The following is a 21107-nucleotide window of genomic DNA, read 5'->3' as shown; positions in this document are numbered from 1 at the left end:
CCTCTGTAAAAAGAGAATAGAGTTCTTTCTTCTGGCATGAAGTCTTAAAAGATTTTGAGATTTGGGGGCTTATTCATGCAAAGGTCCACATTCTGGGAATGAAGATCATATTACTTCCTCATTTTTTAATTCCCTGCATTTTTCAGTGTTCTGACTTAATGAAAGATGATGTATCAAAAGTGAACATTCAGGCTTCATTGAAATTCTGTTACTTTTTCAGTTACATCATCTGCTGGATATTTTTAGAACTGTATGATCTTTGGGTGCAGGAGATTAAGGTTCCCTTAAAGGTTCCTATAGCGGCCCTCTGACTTCCACACATGCCCTGAATTGTCAGTGGCTGTCCTAATTGAGTAATTTTCCTACCTAAGGTTTTCAGTGCAGATACCAACAGTCAGTTCATTCCATAAGCTTGACAGTAAATGTTTTTTGATAAAAATGGGAGACTACAGTCACCATGTAACTTCACACCTTCCACCTGAATCTCATCCAATCAACCACAAGTGAGAATCTTAGTAATTGTGGTAATGTTGCATTTCAGAAATCATTGTCAGTCCATTGACCACTGGCAATAGATTCTTGATTATAAACCGACCATGTTATTGATAATGTGATTTCAGCAAACATGCATCAGGAACAACTGAAGTCAAAGAGAAGGATAATAAATTTATTTCAAATTGGATGCTGTGTTGTTAAGGATCCAACAGGAGACAGAGACCACACAATGATTTGAAAAGGGAAAATTTAATATAAAGAATTCTGTTATTAAAAAGTATACGAGTGGGGAAATTGGCTAGTAAAAGTTAAAAGAGAAATATAAAGAACCTATGAGAGAAGAAGATATAAGGAGTAATCACTACTTCTAGAATTGAGGTGGGGCATCCAAAGAAGAACCTTCCTCTCTTTTATTTAAGCCTGTGAGATTACTAAAGTGACTTATTTGGGGGGCTTGCCAAAAATCTGCCCTCTGGGAAGGTCAAGGAAGGGCTCCTATAGGAAATTGCCAGGCCTCTTGAAAAATAAAATATTCCCTGCCAGAACAGCAAACAAAGGATGTCACAGTCAGCAGTGAGAACTCAGAAAAGAAACAAAGAATACTTGCCATCTAGCACCTACCACACTGCAGCCACTCACAGTGGGTGAGCCCTAAGGGAATTCAGGATGATAAAACCCAAGATACAGCCCCAGATACTTGAGATGTACATGCCTGGACTCTTGTATCTTCCTGTATATAGAAAACTACTAAATTCCGTAACTTGAGATAACTAGTTTACTTTTAACAGTATATCTTTTGATCTGACTACCTGCCTCTGTTGCAAAATTCCTATATATCCTAGCTACCCCCCACCACAACTCCTCAGGGCAGTTTTCTCAGTTACTTGAGATGCTGTGTCGTGGATTTGAAGTCCTCAGTATGTCTGCTGAAAAAAAACCCAGAACTCTCAAACTTTCAGATTGTTATTTATTTACTTATTTTTTAGTTGACACTCTGAACTCTCAATGCCAGAAAAGCCTATGACAGTTAGGTGCCACTTGAACTAGAATACGGGAAGGCTGCCTAAGGCTCAGCCTGAGGTAGTTCCAGGCTGCCTTTCTGGGAGGAGGTTTCGGTGGCCAGGTTGTTAGACAGCTCACCCTGTACTGACTCAATGTACAGCCACATAGCCAAGGCTAATGAGAAGATGTAGGGAAGCTGTTTCAGCTGGGGTGCTGGTCCATTCTGGCTGGGCCCCTGGTTATACCGCTGCTGTCCCACTGGAGAGCTGGAGAACAAGCTCAGTGTGTAAATGCTGGAGGGAGCTATGCGCTGCTGGAGCTGAGCACTGAAGAAACTGCACGGTGCCAGGCAATGGGGAACTGACATGGTCTGTGAGTCTGGCCTGCAAGCAACACAGAAAGCAGGAGAGAAAACCCCTCTTCCTCTGGTGTTCTCCTACCACCCTCTAGTGACAAGTCTTAACATTGTGCCAGCTGACAGAAGAGAAATAGTCACAGAATCCAACACCACCATCATGGAGGAGGCAAAAAGAAATCTGGAGCTGAGAGATGATGAATCAGTAATAAGCCAGATACCATTACGGGTGACTATTGCAAATCCTACAGATCCATCTCTGAAGCCTTATCAAATATGCCTTGTGATACTCTATCCAGGAAAATAAAGTGGGGAAGATTTCTCCATTGGATCCTATTTGGTCAAAACTGACCCTATTATTTGTGGATTGTCCCGTACTTCTGGGTTGCAGATTCATGAACACTTAGTTATTGTTGTTGTTTAGTTGCTAAGTGTGTCAAACTCTTTTGTGACCCCATGGGCTGTAGCCTTCCAGGCTCCTCTGTCCATGGGATTTCCCAGGCAAGAATACTGGAGTGGGTTGCCATTTCCTTCTCCAGGGGATCTTCTGGACCCAGGGATCAAACCTGCATCTCCTGCATTAGCAGGCGGAATCTTTACTGCTGAGCCACCAGGGAAGCCCTCCTGAACACCTAGTTCAGTTCAGTTCAGTCACTCAGTCATGTATGACGCTTTGTGACCTTATGGACTGCAGCATGAACACCTAATAGTACTTACGAAAATCTCACTCCTCAGTGTCAGCCCTGGGGCAAGAAGCAAGAGGTGCATGGTGCAGGCCGAAAGCAGTCTAATATCTTGTTTTCTCTGTGTGAAATAAATGAATGATGGGGCTGCTTACTGCACCAGTGACTAGACAATGAGGCTGAATGATCTGAACGGTACACTGTAAAAAACTGACTTTTAAGGCAAACTGAGACCGTGATATTCTAGCCTGGAGAGTTTGTAGGTTGAAAGATTTGGTTGTCTCAGAGTAAGGTTTGGGCCATCCTGCCTGTCGTACTGTAAAGTTACACTTACTCATTTTTGTTTTTTTGTGCAAGTTTTATTGCCCCTTTAAATCCCCAAAAGTCAATTGTTGTTGTTCAGTTGCTCAGTCCTATCTGAGCCCTCTAGGCTCCTCTTTCCATAGGATTTTCCAGGCAAGAATAATGGAGTGGGTTGCCATTTCCTCCTCCAGTGGATCTTCCTGACCCAGGGATCAAACCCTTGTCTCCTGTATTGGCAGGAAGATTCTTTATCACTAAGTCACCAGGGAAGCCCTATAAAGTCAGTTAGGGTCACATAGTTATAAACTTCTGTTCCTTCATATTTTAAACCTCAGAGAAGAAAAATGACCCAGAAAAAGGTTTTCATAGGCAACATGCTTTAAAAAGAATGAAAGTAGCTCCAGGGCAATGGGGAAGTGCTATGAGTACGTAATGTATACAGAAGTGGTCTCGGAAAGACCATTGAGAGCAATCCCTTTTATCAGAAATATTTGTTGTTAAATTCATGGTCTTTTCCATTAAAATAATAATATTAACAATAAGAAAAAAGGAACAAGAGGGAAAATAAATGAAAGTGGCAGAGATTAGGCAGCAATTTGAATCGGAAGAGGAAAATAATATATTTTATTACATATTTTACCTGACTTTACCTAAATTTACTTAGATAAATGTACCTTTTACTTAAATATAGACCCTATAAGTCCAGATTTCTCCTGCCTTCCTCCCTGAAAAAACCAACAAATAAACAAAACACATTTATTATTTTGTTGTTGTTCCAGCTGCTTTTCCTCTTGGTCCCATTTTGTTACCTGGAGACCAATGGATTTTCAACTCAAAACAATGCAGATACCTGTCAAAAAGTGATGGGAAGAAATAACATAGTTGAACTTGAGCTGTATAATTGCATTATGATCCTAGAGTGATATGTATATCAAGGTTAGACATTTATATTACTTTATTTAGTACTTTAACTGGAATAAGCATCTTTGGAGGGGAGTGGAAAATCAAGATGAATAGTCTATAGGCATCTTTTCTTCAATTTCCTTCCCGAGCTGATTTGATGACTGTAGCCCAATCACCAGCACATCCCCTCTTCTATTAACCTGGAGACAGAGTCATCATTGTTGGCTCATCAAAACTGATTCATTCATCTCTTCTTACTCTTTCAAGAGTAAGATGTTTTACTAGATCTTATTTTCTACTCTCTGCCTGAAAAATCGTGTCATCCCATAAAACATTATCAAAATTACACCTTTTATTTACTTTCAATCTTCAAAGTTGAGGGCTTGATAAAAATTGATTTTCTTTTCTAAACTTGAGGGTCCAAGATACCAGGACTACTTGTGACCCTTGGCTTTCTGCTCTGTGAGATTAAATGCCTTTGGTTGCCAGTAAATGTGAAGACAATGAAAAAAGCGGGAATCTATGATAAATTTGAGTGTTCATAAGCTATTTAAATGCATTCGGATTAAAACTAAAATTAAACGTTGTGATGACCAAATAGAGTTTTGTGGACAGAACTCTACATAAGGTCTGTAATAGTCTCACATTGAGTCTGCTAAGGTACATACTTTATCTTGGAGCTACAGATGGATATGGGCTGCCTTACCAACATCTGAGACTGGCATTCCCAAAGCCTGCACCTGATGTGGGAACAGGGTCACAGGAGTTAAATCCGACCATGAGACAGAAACTTGCTCTCTGCATTTTCTTAGGAGAGATTATTGACAGACAGTGATCAACAGAGTGGAGTCAGTATTCTCAGGGGCATAGTATCTGTTCATTCTCATGAGGATGTGCCTGTGCTTCCTAGAAAAGTATATGAGAGCATAAAAAAGGATGTGATTCCCAGCAGGGAGCTGGAGCAAAGAAACTGCTGAACCTGAATAATCTGAAATCTTGCCACCCTTGTTCTGGGATAAGGTAACCAGGAGCCTGGAAGGTGTCCTGAAGACTCAAACTAAACTTCCTTAAGATGATTTTATGCTATCCAAGGAAAACTCTGCAATTTATAGGCATCAACCTAATGCCTTTCAGAGGGCTAGAGATAAAAATGTTTCATAGGTTCTCCAGCCAAGGGATCAAGCTATGTTTGGGACAGTGTTGATGGCTGAAAAGATTAGGGTCTATAAGTGGGACAGGGTACATCTTTGTATTTGCATAATGAACAGTTGTAAAAATGATATTTTCAACAGTAGCTCATTTATTCAGTTACCTGAATTATGTTGGAAGCTTGTCAATAAAAACCTCAAACATGGAACTTTGGAAATGACCCATTTTGAAGGGACTCATTGAGTAAGAATGGACAAGGGATTATCCTTTATCCCTGTGCCTCCAAAGTATTGGAGTTTCAGCTTCAACATCAGTCCTTCCAAGGAATACCCAGGACTGATCTCCTTTAGGATGGACTGGTTGAATCTCCTTTCAGTCCAAGGGACCCTCAAGAGTCTTCTCCAACACTGCAGTTCAAAAGCATCAATTCTTCAGTGCTCAGCTTTCTTTATAGTCCAACTCTCACATCTATACATGATCACTGGAAAAAACCATAGTCTTGAACAGATGGACCTCCGTTGGCAAAGTAATGTCTCTGCTTTTCAATATACTGTCTAGGTTGGTCATAACTTTCCTTCTAAGGAGTAAGCGTCTTTTAATTTCATGGCTGCAGTCAGCATCTGCAGTGATTTTGGAGCCCCCTAAAATAAAGTCAGCCACTGTTTCCATTGTTTCCCCATCTATTTGCCATGAAGTGATGGGACTGGATGCCATGATATTAGTTTTCTGAATGTTGAGCTTGAAGCCAGTTTTTTCACTCCCCTCTTTCACTTTCATCAAGAGGGTCTTTAGTTCTTCACTTTCTGCCATAAGGGTGGTGTCATCTGCATATCTGAGGTTATTAATATTTCTCCCAGCAATCTTGATTCCAATTTGTGCTTCTTCCAGCCCAGCATTTCTCATGATGTACTGTGCATATAGGTTAAATAAGCAGGGTGACAATATACAGCCTTGTCGTACTCCTTTTCCTATTTGGAACCAGTCTGTTGTTCCATGTCCAGTTCTAACTGTTGCTTCCTGACGTGCATACAGAGTTCTCAAGAGGCAGGTCAGGTGGTCTGGTATTCCCATCTCTTTCAGAATTTTCCACAATTTAGTTTACTTGACTGATAAACCTCCAAACATTGTGGCTTAAAAAGAAGAAAAAAAAAGTTATTAAAGCACTCTACTACTTCTATAGACAGGCTTCTTAGATGGCGTTAGTGGTAAAAACCCACCTGCCAATGAAAGAGACAGAAGACACTCGGATTCAGTCCTTGGATTGGGAAGATCCTCTGGAGAAGGGCATGGTAACCCACTCCAGTATTCTTGTCTGGAGAATTCCATGGACAGAGGAGCCTGGCATGCTACTGTCCAAAGTGTTGCTAAGAGTCAGACACGACTGAAGAGACTTAGCATGCATAGACACACTTCTATAGAGTTGTTTAGAAGTATATAAGGAATAAAGATAGACTCGAAGAGTATAAAGGTCTTAGATAAAAATGAATCTATTTAAATTTACTCATTTTTCTTTATATAGAAAAAGTTATATAACATTATTTCTTGATACCTAAATGTGAACTGTGTTTAATTTAACTGACAATTAAAGTGAGTTGTGTTCAGTAAACATAACTAAGAGAATAATAATTTGATTATTTATCTACCAGGAGCAGTATGTAAGAGACCTATTTATGATGCTTCCTCTCAATGCCTCCGAAGCTGCAGTCTCCACATTCCTGTTGATTGGGATCCCAGGGCTTGAGGGTGTCTACATTTGGATCTCGATCCCTATCTGCCTCATGTACTTCATGGCTGTCCTGGGAAACTGCACTATTCTATTTGTCATCAGGACAGAGCCTTCTCTGCAGGAGCCCATGTACCATTTCCTCTCCATGCTGGCATTATCGGACCTGGGCCTGTCTTTCTCTTCTCTTCCCGCCATGCTGAGGATCTTTTTGTTTAATGCCATGGGGACTTCTGTTGATGCCTGCATTGCTCAGAAATTTTTTATCCACGGATTCACAGACATGGAGTCCTCGGTACTCCTGATCATGTCTTTTGATCGCTTTCTGGCCATTTGCAACCCCCTGAGATACCGCTCCATCCTTACTAACTCCAGAGTTTTGCACATTGGGTTAACATTTGCTTTTAAAAGCATTCTCCTAGTTCTTCCCCTCACTTTCACTTTAAAGAGACTCAAATACTGTAATAAACGCCTGTTATCCCACTCCTACTGCCTCCTCCAGGACATCATGAAGCTGGCGTGCTCTGACAATAGAGTTAACTTCTACTACAGTCTGTTTATTACACTCTGTACGATGTCAGACATTATGTTAATTGTTGTCTCTTATGTGTTTATTCTGAAGACTGTATTGGGTATTGCATCTTACAGGGAATGGCTTAAAGCTCTTAACACCTGTGTGTCCCACATCTATGCTGTGCTCATCTTCTATGTGCCCATCATCACCTTGGCTATCATGCATCGCTTTCCCAAGCATACACTCCCTGTTGCTATGATTCTGATGGCTGATGCATTCTTGCTGGCACCACCCTTGATGAATCCCATCTTGTATTGTGTAAAAACTCGGCAGATTAGAGTGAAGGTTCTGGAAAAATTGGAAAAACTGAGTCTGAAGTCTAAATGATGAGGCAAAGGTGGAAGTTCCATTTTCTCTACATCAAATTGTCTTAGGAGTAGGACAACGTTTCTTTCAAATAGGAGATGCTTCCATTTACTTTAGAGTCCTTAATTATATTAGCTAATTATTAAGTAATCAATTAATATGTATCATGGATGTCACATACCACAGCTTTTTGATACTAAGGAAGAAGAGGCTTACAATTTATAAAGTAGGTAGTAATCCTGTTGTTGTTATTGGGGGAGACTGAGGCCATCTATCCTCAGGTAAAAGAGTAAAGAAGACATCTAATCTCAGAGAAGCTTGTAAGTAGGAAATGAACTGTAATTGGGAGAATTCTGCAAGGTTTTGGACCATTTCTGTTCAGTTCAGTCGCTCCATCCTGTCCGACTCTTTGCTACCCCATGAATCGAAGCACGCCAGGCCTCCCTGTCTATCACCAACTCCCGGAGTTTACTGAGACTCGTGTCCATCAAGTCCGTGATGCCATCCAGCCATCTCATCCTGGGTCATCTCCTTCTCCTCCTGACCCCAATCCCTCCCAGCATCAAAGTCTTTTCTAATGAGTCAACTCTTTGCATGAGGTGGCCAAAGTACTGGAGCTTCAGCTTTAGCATCATTCCTTCCAAAGAAATCCCAGGGCTGATCTCCTTCAGAATGGACTGGTTGGATCTCCTTGCAGTCCAAGGGACTCTCAAGAGTCTTCTCCAACACCACAGTTCAAAAGCATCAATTCTTTGGCACTCAGCCTCCTTCACAGTCCAACTCTCACATCCATACATGACTACTGGAAAACCAATAGCCTTGACTAGACGGACCTTAGTCGGCAATGTCTCTGCTTTTGAATATGCTTGTCTAGGTTGGTCATAACTTTTCTTCCAAGGAGTAGTTCAGTTCAGTTCAGTCACTCAGTCATGTCCGACTCTTTGCGACCCCATGAATTGCAGCACGCCCAGCCTCCCTGTCCATCACCATCTCCTGGAGTTCACTCAGACTCACGTCCATCGAGTCCATGATGCCACCCAGCCATCTCATCCTGGGTCGTCCCCTTCTCCTCCTGCCCCCAATCTCTCCCAGCATCAGAGTCTTTTCCAAAAGAATACTGGAGTGAGTTGCCATTTCCTTCTCACGGGGATCTTCCCAATCCAGGAATTGAACCCAGGTCTCCTGCATTGCAGGCATATTCTTTACCAACTGATCTATGAGGGAAGTCTTTCAAACCCCTTGTGGTACAGCTTAATTGGAGAGACTTCTTGTATAAGACAAGTGCCTGGGGCCAAGACTCGACACCCAGCCCAAACTCTTCCCTCTACTGGGTGCCCCCTTTTCCTGCAGATGCCAGGTGAGTCCAGGATAATTTCTCTTCTGCAACCAGGTTTATTCCAAAGGAGTCCTACTGTATCCTAAATGTGGGCTTCTTTGTGGGCCCAGCTCAGCTTCCTCTATTAAGTGTCTTTTAATTTCATGGCTGCAATCACCATCTGAAGTGATTTTGGAGCCCAAAAAAATAAAGTCTGACACTGTTTCCACTGTTTCTCCATCTATTTCCCATGGAGTGATGGGACCGGATGCCATGATCTTCGTTTTCTGAATGTTGAGCTTTAAACCAACTTTTTCACTCTCCTCTTTTACTTTCGTCAAGAGGCTTTTGAGTTCCTCTTCACTTTCTGCCATAAGGGTGATGTCATCTGAATATCTGAGGTTATTGATATTTCTCCCAGCAATCTTGATTCCAGCTTGTGTTTCTTCCAGTCCAGTGTTTCTCATGATGTACTCTGCATATAAGTTAAATAAGCAGGGTGACAATATACAGCCTTGACATACACCTTTTCCTATTTGGAACCAGTCTGCTGTCCCATGTCCAGTTCTAACTGTTGCTTCCTGGCCTGCATACAGATTTCTCAAGAGGCTTAGCATCTTTATATTTGCCTCTCAGCATTTGATTCCTCCCTGTGATTTACATTAAATCCTTTCCATTGTGACTAGGTTTGTCTAAGTAAGTTTTCTTCCTTGCTAACCAAAGGGTGGTGCACTGATGTGCCTCAGCAGCATCTGGGAAATAGTAAGAATCATAGGATCTCATCCTTCTTCAAGCCTACTAAGTTAGAATCTGTCTTGTAACAAGATTCTAGGCGGTTGGTGTGTACATTAATGATTGAAAAATACAAAATACTTTCCTGGGATAATGTGAAAAGGAAACCTAGAGAGTGTGTCTTTTGCTAAAGCCAATTTGAAGGGAAAGTGTAGGAGGAAATCCTTGGGACATAAAGGATGGAGACCTATATACATCATCAACATTCGTATGTCTCTCTCATTGATACACTGTGAATGTACACAAGGAAAGAGTTGTGAATGATTCAAATTTAAAAGTCTCTAAAAGATGAAATACTTCATCCATTGTATATGCTTGGCAGGTGTATCTCAATTTGAACTAAAAGAATAGTCTAAATGAAAGGGTGTGGGTAAAATGGCTAGCATAAAGAAGTGTAATGAACATGAGAGAACAAATTATGGTTCCAGAAGTTCTTATTAATATCTCTATCCCCGTATGCGCTATTGAGAGGAGAAAGAACAGTTGAGTTCTTCCTGAAACTTATCATTCAAGTTGGTGTGGAATGATTTTCAGAGAGAGAACGGTGCTATGAATGGTAATAGTGAGCACTCAGAACCAAAGATGTTACAGGATTGATGTGGGTGTGGCCAGTGGTCAGGAGACGGGGAGAGCAGTTGAGGCCCTGCTGTGAAACGAAGAGCTCTTTGCTCCCATCTCTTAGTAAAGTTATACAAACATGGAGGCAGTCAGTGATTCTGCATTTAGCTCATCTACCACCCAGTTACAAAGGGCCATTCAAATGCTTTCAGTAGTTTCCTGTATACAATGAAGTGGTAGGAACTTAAAGAAACTTCCAACTGTAAAGTTCTTTATTCAGACTGAATATGCATACGAAGTTTAAATATAGTTATTTTAACTTCCATGATTAATTCCACAAAACTATCATTTATTGAATATTTTGTATGTTCAGACAGTATGATACAGAGACTTGATTGCATGAAATCCTTATTACACCTATTTTATGAACATGGAACAGCTAGTGCCAAATCACTCAGGAATAATGGACTGAGGATTCTAAGCCAGGCCAATGTGACTCCACGTTCTTTCTATACAACATTCTACTCTCGGTAAAGAAATGGGAAGATGGAGGTAGGTGTTCCAGGGAGGAGGAAAGAGTGGGCTTTGGGAAAAAAAGAAAAGTTTCTCAGAGACCTCATCACTGTTCTTCAAGACCATGCTGTTTCTCCATTCAATAATTTTAAAAGCGTATTTTGTAGCAAGGGTTTTGAATTAAGAAAAATCTGAAAATAAATTCTGTTTAGTAACTAGTTTGATAGACCTGGGGCATTCTTAAAATCTCACCCTCAGTATTCTTATTCATGAAACTGAGAGCTGCTGCTGCTGCTGCTGCTAGGTCGCGTCAGTCTTGTCTGACTCTGTGCGACCCCACAGACGGCAGCCTACCAGGCTCCTCTGTCCCTGGGATTTTCCAGGCAAGAATACTGGAGTGGGTTGCCATTTCCTTCTCCAGTGCATGAAAGTGAAAAGTGAAAGTGAAGTCGCTCAGTCGTGTCCAACTCTTCACGATCCCATGGCCTGCAGCCTACCAGGCTCCTCCATCCATGGGAATTTCCAGGCAAGAGTACTGGAGTGGGTTGTCATTGCCTTCTCCATGAAATTGAGAGACTGCCATCTAATTAGTTTATTAAGAGAATATGCAGTATATCTTAAAGAATAGTTTGATAAAATATGAGGCTATAACTGTTTCTGTATTCCTAGAATATGTTCTAATATATCACTGTGTATTCTTATCTTGTCACTAAATGGATTTGATCTGAAAATTTGATTTTTTCGCTTTTCATTTAAAATGTGTTCTTCTTTAATCACAAGTAACAAGGATGTTTCAACTGTTCAACATATTAAAGTAGACTATTATTGTGTTAGTGAATGCTGAAAATGCATTTAATAGGATTCATTAAGTAAGCTTATTAAAAAATTTTTTTAAATGCAATATAAATGAACTATTTAAGTGTTATAAAGTTTATTCAAAGATCTAGCAGTCAACCATCTAGCAGTGCCAGTAAATGAAACACTATGTATACTATCATGTGAATTGAATCGCCAGTCTATGTCTGACGCAGGATGCAGCATGCTTGGGGCTGGTGCATGGGGATGACCCAGAAAGATGTTATGGGGAGGGAGGGGTTCATGTTTGGAATGCATGTAAGAATTAAAGATTTTAAAATTTAAAAAAAAAAAAAAATAAAAATAAAAAAAAATAAATAAAAATAAAAATTATGTAACACCAAATAAAATAATTATGATTAACATAAAAAAAATAAATAAATAAATAAATAAAATGAGAAACAACATTTTTTGTTCACTCTTAAACTTTCATAACAGGTTGGAGATTCCAATGAATTTAATAAAATAAGAAAATGAAATAATTTATATGAATATCAGGGGAACATTACTTATCATCTATTTTTACTTATGAATGCTGTTAATAAATACAAATAAAATATAAAAATTTTAAAATGCTTCTAAAATTTTGTGATAATTTGGTAAAGTACATACTAATGCAAGATAAAAAAATGTTTTTTCTCAATCTAGCAATATATATGTGGAGATAGAAATGGCTGGTTATCTCAGTTGATTAGAGTTTGAGGCTAATAACACCAAGGTCCTGGGTTCAGTCCCCAGGCAGGCCACAGAAAGTTTTTCTCCTTATTACCCAAGGTGGTTACATGTTAAGGGCTTCCTAGGTGGTGCTAGTGATAAAGAACCTGCCTGTCAATGGAGGAGACTTGAGAGACATGGGTTTGATTCCTGGGTGGGGAAGATCCCCTGGAGAAGAAAATGGCGACCTACTCTAGTATTCTTGCCTGGGGAAACCCATGGAGAGAGGAGCCTGGCAGGCTACAGTCCTTGAGCATGACTGAGCATACACACACACACACACACAGAGAAATGGGGTAATATTTTATTTATGATAGCAACACAATCACACATTTTAATAAAGATTTTAAAATTTAAAAATAAAAACTAAAAAAAAAAAAAAACTACATAGAAATATATTTAAATAAAATGAATAATTTTATTGAAAAGTATAAACAAGTTCTTAATAAGTGAAATACATAAATTGTTGGATGTGGAAACTTATCATGAATGCTGATTTGGTTATATTTAATCTACTAAGAATGTAATTCTTGTTAGAATTTCAGAGTTTTTAATTGCTTTTGAAAGAGGATCACTTTATAGCGCATATTAACCAAATCACACTATGAGGCTGGTCTAGTAGGTCAGTGATATGTGAATATATATGACACATATATTGTTGTTCAGCTCAGTTTTTTCTGACTCTGTGACCCCATGGACTGCAGCACACCAGGCCTCCCTGTCCATCACCGACTCCTGGAGTTTGCTCAAACTCATGTCCATTGAGTTGATGTTGCCATCCAACCATCTCATTTTTTGTCGACCCCTTCTCAGCATCAGAGTCATTTTCAAAGAGTCAGCTCTTTGCATCAGGTGGCCAAAGTACTGGAGCTTCAGCATCAGTCCTTGCAATGAATATTCAGGGTTGATTTCCTTTAGGATTGACTAGTTTGACCTCCTTTGCTGTCCAAGGGAATCTCAAGAGTCTTCTCTAGCACCATGGTTTGGAAGCATCCATTTTTCAGTGCTCAGCCTTTTTTTTTTAATTAAATTTTTATTTTTACTTTATTTTACTGTGTATAAGCAAGGTGAAAAGACAGCCTTCTGAATGGGAGAAAATAATAGCAAATGAAGCAACTGACAAACAACTAATCTCAAAAATATACAAGCAACTTATGCAGCTCAAGTCCAGAAAAATAAAAGACCCAATCAAAAAATGGGCCAAAGAACTAAATAGACATTTCTCCAAAGAAGACATACGGATGGCTAACAAACACATGAAAAGATGCTCAACATCACTCATTATTAGAGAAATGCAAATCAAAACCACAATGAGGTACCACTTCACACCCACCAGTCAGAATGTCTGCGATCCAAAAGTCTGCAAGCAATAAATGCTGGAGAGGGTGTGGAGAAAAGGGAACCCTCCTACACTGTTGGTGGGAATGCAAACTAGTACAGCCACTATGGAGAACAGTGTGGAGATTCCTTAAAGAATTGCAAATAGAACTGCCTTATGACTCAGCCTTCTTTATGGTCCAACCCTCACATCTGTATATGACTACTGGAAAAACAATAGCTTTGATTATATAGACCCTTGTCGACAAAGTGTTGTCTCTGATTTTTAATATACTGTCTAGGTTTACCATAGCTTTTCTTCCAAGAAACAAGTGTCTTTTAATTTCATGGCTGCAGTTACCATCTGCAGTGATTTTGGAGCCCAAGGAAAGAAAGTCTCTCACTGTTTCCATTGTTTCCCCATCTATTTGCCATGAAGTGAAGGGACCAGATGCCAAGATCTTCATTTTTTGAATGCTGAGTTTTAAGCCAGCTATTTCACATATATACCATATTCCATTAGATTTCTAAAGCAAAGTCCATATCCATACGTACACCTAAAATATGACATATATGCCGCTTAGTCAGTCATGTCTGAGTCTTTGCGACCCCATGGACTGTAGTGTGCTAAGCTCCTCTATTCATGGGATTCTCCAGGCAAGAATCCTGGAGTAGGTTGCCATTCCCTTTACCAGGGAATATGCCCAATCCAGGGATAGAACCATGTCTCCTGCACTACAGGTAGATTCTTTACCATCTGAGCCACCAGGAATCCGAACATATGACATACATAGTTTTTTATTTCAGTGAGAAAAAGAGAATGTGTTTAATAGATGATGCTACCGCGAGTACATAATTACCTTGTTAACATAACATCGGACTTAGAAAAGTCATTATAACAGTTCTTTTAAAAAGGCTTAAGAGAATATGTACAGAACAGGTTAAAGACACTTGTTTTAAAAGCAACACATGAAAAACAAAAATTAAAAATTAAAATGGATTTGATTATGTTAAACTGCATTTACTTGAGATTTGGTTACTTAAATAGTGAAAAAGGCAAATACTATATTGGCAAAGGTATAAAAAGGATTTTATATAAAGGATTTCTTGCACATTTGTTTTTAAAACCTTAAACAATCCAGTAGAAAAATGGGTGAAGTCTTTTTGAAGAGACTATTCATAGAGGAAGAAACAAAATAGCCTACAGATATGTGAAAGACACTGTTTCTATTAGGAAAATCTGATGTAAAGTAAAATTCATCACTAATAAAATTGATGAAAATTTGATAATAATGGTAACAGGGAATTCTGGTGGACATGCAGAAAATGCACACCCCTAACACACCTGAATGGTTGTGACAAGACTTAGATTCTGACTGTTTCTGGGCCATGGATGTGATGTTAATAGGGGCTCACAATAGACCACTCCCCTTCTCTAGAGCTCATAAACTTTCATCAGTATCCACATGAACACTTCAAGGGACAGAAATATACATCTGTGTACATGCACTTTTGTGTACCTGAATGACATTTTATGCATGATGAACTGAGTTCTCAGTCATGGAAACCTTTGTGTCAGCTAACCACCAAATATGGAGGAAACATCCTTCTCACTAAGCACAACCCACCTTCCTGGGCTGCAATCTCTTGCGGATTCTCTCTCTAATCTCCTTCATCTTGACACTATAGAGAATAGGGTTTATCAATGGGGGAAGCAGGAAGTGGACATAGGAGAGAAGAGTATGGGCAGGCTGAGGGATTGGCATCCTGAGACGATCAATGAGAGCCAGGAGGACCATTGGCACATAGAAGAGAAGCACAGCAGAGAGGTGGGCAGCACAGGTTTGGCCAGCCTTCCAGCGATCCTCACTGGACCCCAAACCTTGCAACACCCTGCCAATTAGGCCATAGGAGAAGAAAATAAGCAGAGGGTCCAAGCCCATGGCAGACAGGACCACAAAGAGGCTGTACACTGCTCCCCCACCTCCGGGGCAGGCCAAACGGGCCATATCCGGGTGCAAGCAGTAAGAATGGGTCAGGACCTGTGGATGGCAGTAAGGCATGTGGGCCAGGAGGAATGGCAGGGGCAGGTGGAGACCCAGGCATCGGAAAGCAATGGCCACACAGATCTTGCTGATGACACCATTGGTGAGGAGTGTTGGGTAGTGGAGAGGGCGGCAAATGGCCAGTGCCCGATCCAAGGCCATGGCAAGTAAGACAGAGGACTCCATGACAGAAAAGACATGGACAAAGAACATCTGGAGAAGGCAGGCTGAGGCAGAGACAGCATGAGTATTTGCAAAGGCAAGACCCAGCAGGGTGGGCATCAGGGCTGTGGACAAGCCAACATCAGACATGCTGAGCAGGAAGAGGAAGAAGTACATTGGGCGGTGCAGTGTGGGCTCCAGGGCAATGATCCAGAGGATAGCACCATTGCCCAGGGCAGACAGAAGGTAGACAGTGATGAGGGGTACTGCCCACCAGGAGGGTACAGCCGATAGGCCTGGCAGGCCCACCAGCAGGAAGGTGGGGGCCATCGAAGAGCTGGCATTGGGAGCTGAGTGGGTGAGGAATGTTGACATACTTCAGGATCCCACTGGGAACTTGGGAAACTGAAAACGGATTAGAAAGACTTATTTAACCTTATGATGCATTTGCATAAGGCTTTCTAAAACTGCCTGCCCCCTCCCTCTCCTGCCCCAGGCACACATACACATACTCATTCTAGTAGCTATGCCATAGTCATCCCTTGCCTTGGAGCATTTTCTATAGCTGTCCACAGAGCTCTGATTCTCTCTTTAAATGATTTTCCCATTTTCCTCAACCCTGTTTTTCACTGTAGCTTTTTTCCTAATTTGCTCCCTCCTTTAACGGAAAACACCCATAAGGGGGTCTATACTCCTATGAGCAAACTTTCTTTTTTTCTTTTTTAAATGTATTTGGCTATGCAGGATCTTAGTTGCAGCATACAAACTAAGTTGCAGCATGTGGGATCTAGTTCCCTGACCATTGTGAGCATGGAGTGTTAGCCACCGGACCACCAGGGAAGTCCCTGAACATGTCTTCTACTCCTCCCAGTCCCAGGCAATCTGACCTCTGTGCTTCCTCAACACACATTTCAATTCACTTGAACTGCTCTCATTCATCATCCATTACTCCTTTATTACCAAATCTAGGGGCGCTTACATTTCCTAAACTGATGTGTTTCTCAATGAGCTTTGGCTCTTATGAAATACTTTCTCCTTTTCAATTCCACCTATCAGAATTTATATTTTTAGTTCTCCATGCCCTTTCCCATCCAATTTATACACTGGTATTTTTGAGAATCTTTATTTGGCTATTTCCTTTTTCCTCAGTGACATTCCTCCTGACTTCAACTAAACTTTATAAGTTGATGAATCATAAATATATCCCCAGATAATTCTATATTTAGCTCACCCAAGTCTCTACTTGGATGTCATAAGCGTTATAAATTCAAATAATCCAAATCAGATCTTAACAAATGTATTCACATACAAAATATTACATTGTTCTTGGTTCTTATACTGCAAACAAAAATCAACTCAAAAAGGTTTAACGATTTAAACGTAAGACCTGGAACTGCTAGATGAATATATAAGGGAAAAGCTTCATGACATAGGCTGCTACTGCTGCTAAGTCGCTTCAGTCATGTCCAATTCTGTGCGACCCCATAGACGGCAGCCTACCAAGCTCCCCCATCCCTGGGATTCTCCAGGCAAGAACACTGGAGTGGATTGCCATTTCCTTTTCCAATGCATGAAAGTGAAAAGTGAAAGTGAAGTCACTCAGTCGTGTCCGACCCTCAGCAACCCCGTGGACTGCAGCCTTCCAGGCTCCTCCGTCCATGGGATTTTCCAGGCAAGAGCACTGGAGTGGGGTGCCATTGCCTTCTCCGTCATGACATAGGAATTGGTGATAATTTCTTGAGTATGACACTAAAAGTGCATGTGACAAAAGTAAAATTAGAAAAGCGGCATTATATCAACGGATAAACAAAATATAAACAAAATATAAGGCATACTCATGCAAACACTCAACCATGGAGAGATACAAAATGCTCATTCCCTAGATGAAAGCACTTCTGACTATGCACTGATACATATACACATATTCACATGAGAATACATGTGGAACAAAAGCACCCGTATATTCACGTATTAGTATATTCTTATCATACATACACTCATCTGCACAGATTGTGAATGGCAAGTGCCCTTAACCAATCTTTTGCTGCTTTACACCATCAGAGCCAAGCCAATACAAAGACTCAGTCATTTTCCATAAACACACCTGCAGACAATGAGTAAGTCTACCTCTTCACATACACATATTCCTCAGATGTTCAGAAACTTCCCTCAGTATGCAGCACACAAACATACATCTGCACCCATCAGAAAGGCAGGCGATCATAAACGTGTATCTAATAATCACATCTCACATCACTCATTTTTATCAATATTTTACTTAGGGCATTTTTCATCCATATTTTACTTCAAATATCTGATAGATAACTACAAAGACAAGTATAAGCTCCATTTTTCTCATACTGAAATCTTGCTTTCTATAGATTTATTTCTGTGGTTCAAAACTGAAAGTGGGGACATTATCAACAAAAGACGTGTATAAATACTAAATGATGTTTTTGGGGAGAGGACAAGTTTCACTCATTACTGGCTTATTTCCCTGCCGTTTGAAATAAAAGTCGCTCAGGTTACTAAAGAGATAGAACATGAGATATTTGGTTATAGGGAAGATTTGAGGCTGGTGCAATGGGGAGATTGGAGCAGCCATACAGAGATGGCAAAGTATTATGAACAAATCCTCTCAATTTACAGTTGCGTCCAGACCAAGACTGGCTATATGGCTCTCATTAAAATTCTCCTTGCTACTTACCAGGCCAGCATCGAAAAATTTACGCATCAGACAGGGTCTTCAGTTGCACATGAATGCTACAGAATTAGAAGTGGCCAATTTGAGAAATTGCTAAGTTAGGTCATAGGGGATAAGTCACAGTAGGAAGAAATGGCTAAGGGATTGGACTTTTCTCCAAGGTGATGATTGCTCCTCCATTTCCTGAGAGACTTCTCTTTGTCTCCATATTAACCTTGACTGTACTGAAAGAGATATTTACAGGGCCAAGAACTAATGAATCTGCTGGAGGCAGGTGGTATATCCATATGACAAAGTAAGAGATCAAATCGGATACGTTATGACATTTGAATACGCAAGAGACCTAGGCATATAAGAAACATTTTAAAAAGGGCATCACATGCGGGATTGAGAAATAAAACAACCAGGGAACAAAAATGATTTGGTAAATTATAGAGTCTAACTTTTGGTAATAAGCTCTCTATTTTTGATCTCAAATCTGTGGCTAGTTGAAATACAAGGTAGGGATCAGTTCTGCTACTCCGTATATTCAGATTCTCTCTCACACTCTGTCTTTGTGAGGACACCTATGGAATTTAGCTTTGCTCTGAAGAATCTGGGGAAAAGGACCCCTGCTAATCTTATCAGGAGTGTAAGGTAGGCAGAAAGCCAGCCTACAGGGAATAGCAGATACTGCTACTGAATTTTCAAGATTCCCCAAGCTTCCCACCAGTAAGGGAAATAGATGGGGAAACAGTGGAAACAGTGTCAGACTTTATTATTATTATTATTTTTTTGGCTCCAGAATCACTGCAGATGGTGACTGCAGCCATGAAATTAAAAGACGCTTACTCCTTGGAAGGAAAATTATGACCAACATAGATAGCATATTCAAAAGCAGAGACATTACTTTGTCAACAAAGGTCCATCTAGTCAAGGCTATGGTTTTTCTAGTGGTCATGTATGGATGTGAGAATTGGACTGTGAAGAAAGCTGAGTGCCGAAGAATTGATGCTTTTGAACTGTGGTGTTGGAGAAGGCTCGAGAGTTCCTTGAACTGTAAGGAGATCTAACCAGTCCATTTTAAAGGAGATCAGTCCTGGGTGTTCACTGGAAGAATCGATGTTAAAGCTGAAACTCCAGTACTTTGGCCACCTCATGCGAAGAGTTGACTCATTGGAAAAGACCCTAACGCTGAGAGGAATTGGGGGGCAGGAGGAGAAGGGGACGACAGAGGATGAGATGACTGGATGGCATCACCAACTCGATGGACGTGAGTCTGAGTGAACTCCAGGAGTTGGTGATGGACAGGGAGTCCTGGCGTGCTGTGATTCATGAGGTCACAAAGAATCGGACATGACTGAGTAACTGAACTGAACTGAACTGAACCTTAGAACTATACTATATTAATTTTTCCAATAACTTTTTAGTTTTTATTGGAGTATAGCTGATTAACAATGTTATGGTAGATTCAGGTGGTTAGCAAAGAGACTGAGCCATGCCTGTACATGTATCCATTCTCCTCCAAACTCCCCTACTATCCAGCCTGCCACATAATATTGAGCAGAGTTCCCTGTGCTATATAGTAGGTCCTTGTGGGTCATACATTTTAAGAATTATTCTATATTAATTTTAAGACATCTCTCAGTGATATATTTGATCGTCAAAGTCTGCTTCAAGTGACTTCCTTTCTCTAAATTATGGTGGCAACTGTTATAGTCCTTTATACCCAGTCTCCAAGACTTTAACCCAATCCTGAATACTGCATGCTGGTTCAGAATCCATGTCTTTGCATGGACAGTTATTTCTATCTTCACTCCATTATCCATCTCAGGAAACAATTTATTCTTACAAGAACTCATCTGCTACTGGTTCCCATAGACCTGCTAATGTTAATATATTACTCCCTGCAAACAAATCACTTATTATTCTCTTAACTCTATGAATCCCTCTAGCATAAACTAGTGCACTATTATAACACTTTCCATGCCTTCCTGCTACTTTATGAGCTGTATAAAGACATATTATCTTTTATATTTTTCATTTCTATAATAACGGTATCTTTCCATTATACATGAAATATATTTGTTGAATTCCATGAGCTGTTTTAAAGTCTGCTTATATAAAAATTGCTCTTGTTGTCCAGATTCTGAGCCCAGGCTCCTTGTAAATGGAATTTTGCTTTTATAAACTTTCTACTTCTCCATCCCAATTCTCCAACCCACATCTACATTTCCATGCTTCAAAAACGGAAGTAACTTTCTGCAAGTGGCCAAATTCTTTACCCTATCTTCTTTCTGCCCTCTCAGGCTCAGAAACAGCAACTTTCACACCTATTTCTCCTTCCGCTTTCCTCATTCTTGTTTCATCTCCCCAATTACTACCCTCTCCCCATTTACTTTATCACTCTTACCTCAAATCTAATGGTCCTTTTCCACACCTGCTTCTCCCTTTGTGCAGTTCACTCACTTGGTTCCTCCAGTGACCCTCACACACGTTGTACTGCCTCAGATGTATTCGTTATGCTACCCTTGTTGTACAGCTTCTGGTGGAGTGGGTGGGGTGTGCGCTACATGAAAGTAGAGCACAGGGGTCCAGTCTCTTGTTGTCACAGCCCCATGGGGATCCTGAGAATGCTGTAGTTAGTTAAGGGTCTGTGG

At 40.4% G+C, this 21107-nt stretch overlaps 2 protein-coding genes across 2 annotated transcripts; one reads left to right on the top strand and one right to left on the bottom strand.

Moving 5' to 3' along the window:
* Positions 1 to 6560: 6560 nt before the first annotated feature.
* LOC114118274 (olfactory receptor 51A7-like) lies at positions 6561 to 7514 on the top strand. The gene has a single exon (XM_027979032.2). It carries the CDS (start codon positions 6561 to 6563, stop codon positions 7512 to 7514), a length of 954 nt encoding a protein of 317 aa, XP_027834833.2.
* Positions 7515 to 15170: 7656 nt separating this feature from the next.
* Positions 15171 to 16139, bottom strand: LOC114118273 (olfactory receptor 51S1). The gene has a single exon (XM_027979030.1). It carries the CDS (start codon positions 16137 to 16139, stop codon positions 15171 to 15173), a length of 969 nt encoding a protein of 322 aa, XP_027834831.1.
* Positions 16140 to 21107: the final 4968 nt, after the last annotated feature.

The sequence above is a fragment of the Ovis aries genome, chromosome 15, assembly GCF_016772045.2.
Source record: "Ovis aries strain OAR_USU_Benz2616 breed Rambouillet chromosome 15, ARS-UI_Ramb_v3.0, whole genome shotgun sequence".
In the NCBI taxonomy this organism is placed as follows: Eukaryota; Metazoa; Chordata; class Mammalia; order Artiodactyla; family Bovidae; genus Ovis; species Ovis aries.
Note: the sequence above shows the minus strand (reverse complement) of the source record. Positions and strands in the feature narration are given on the sequence as shown.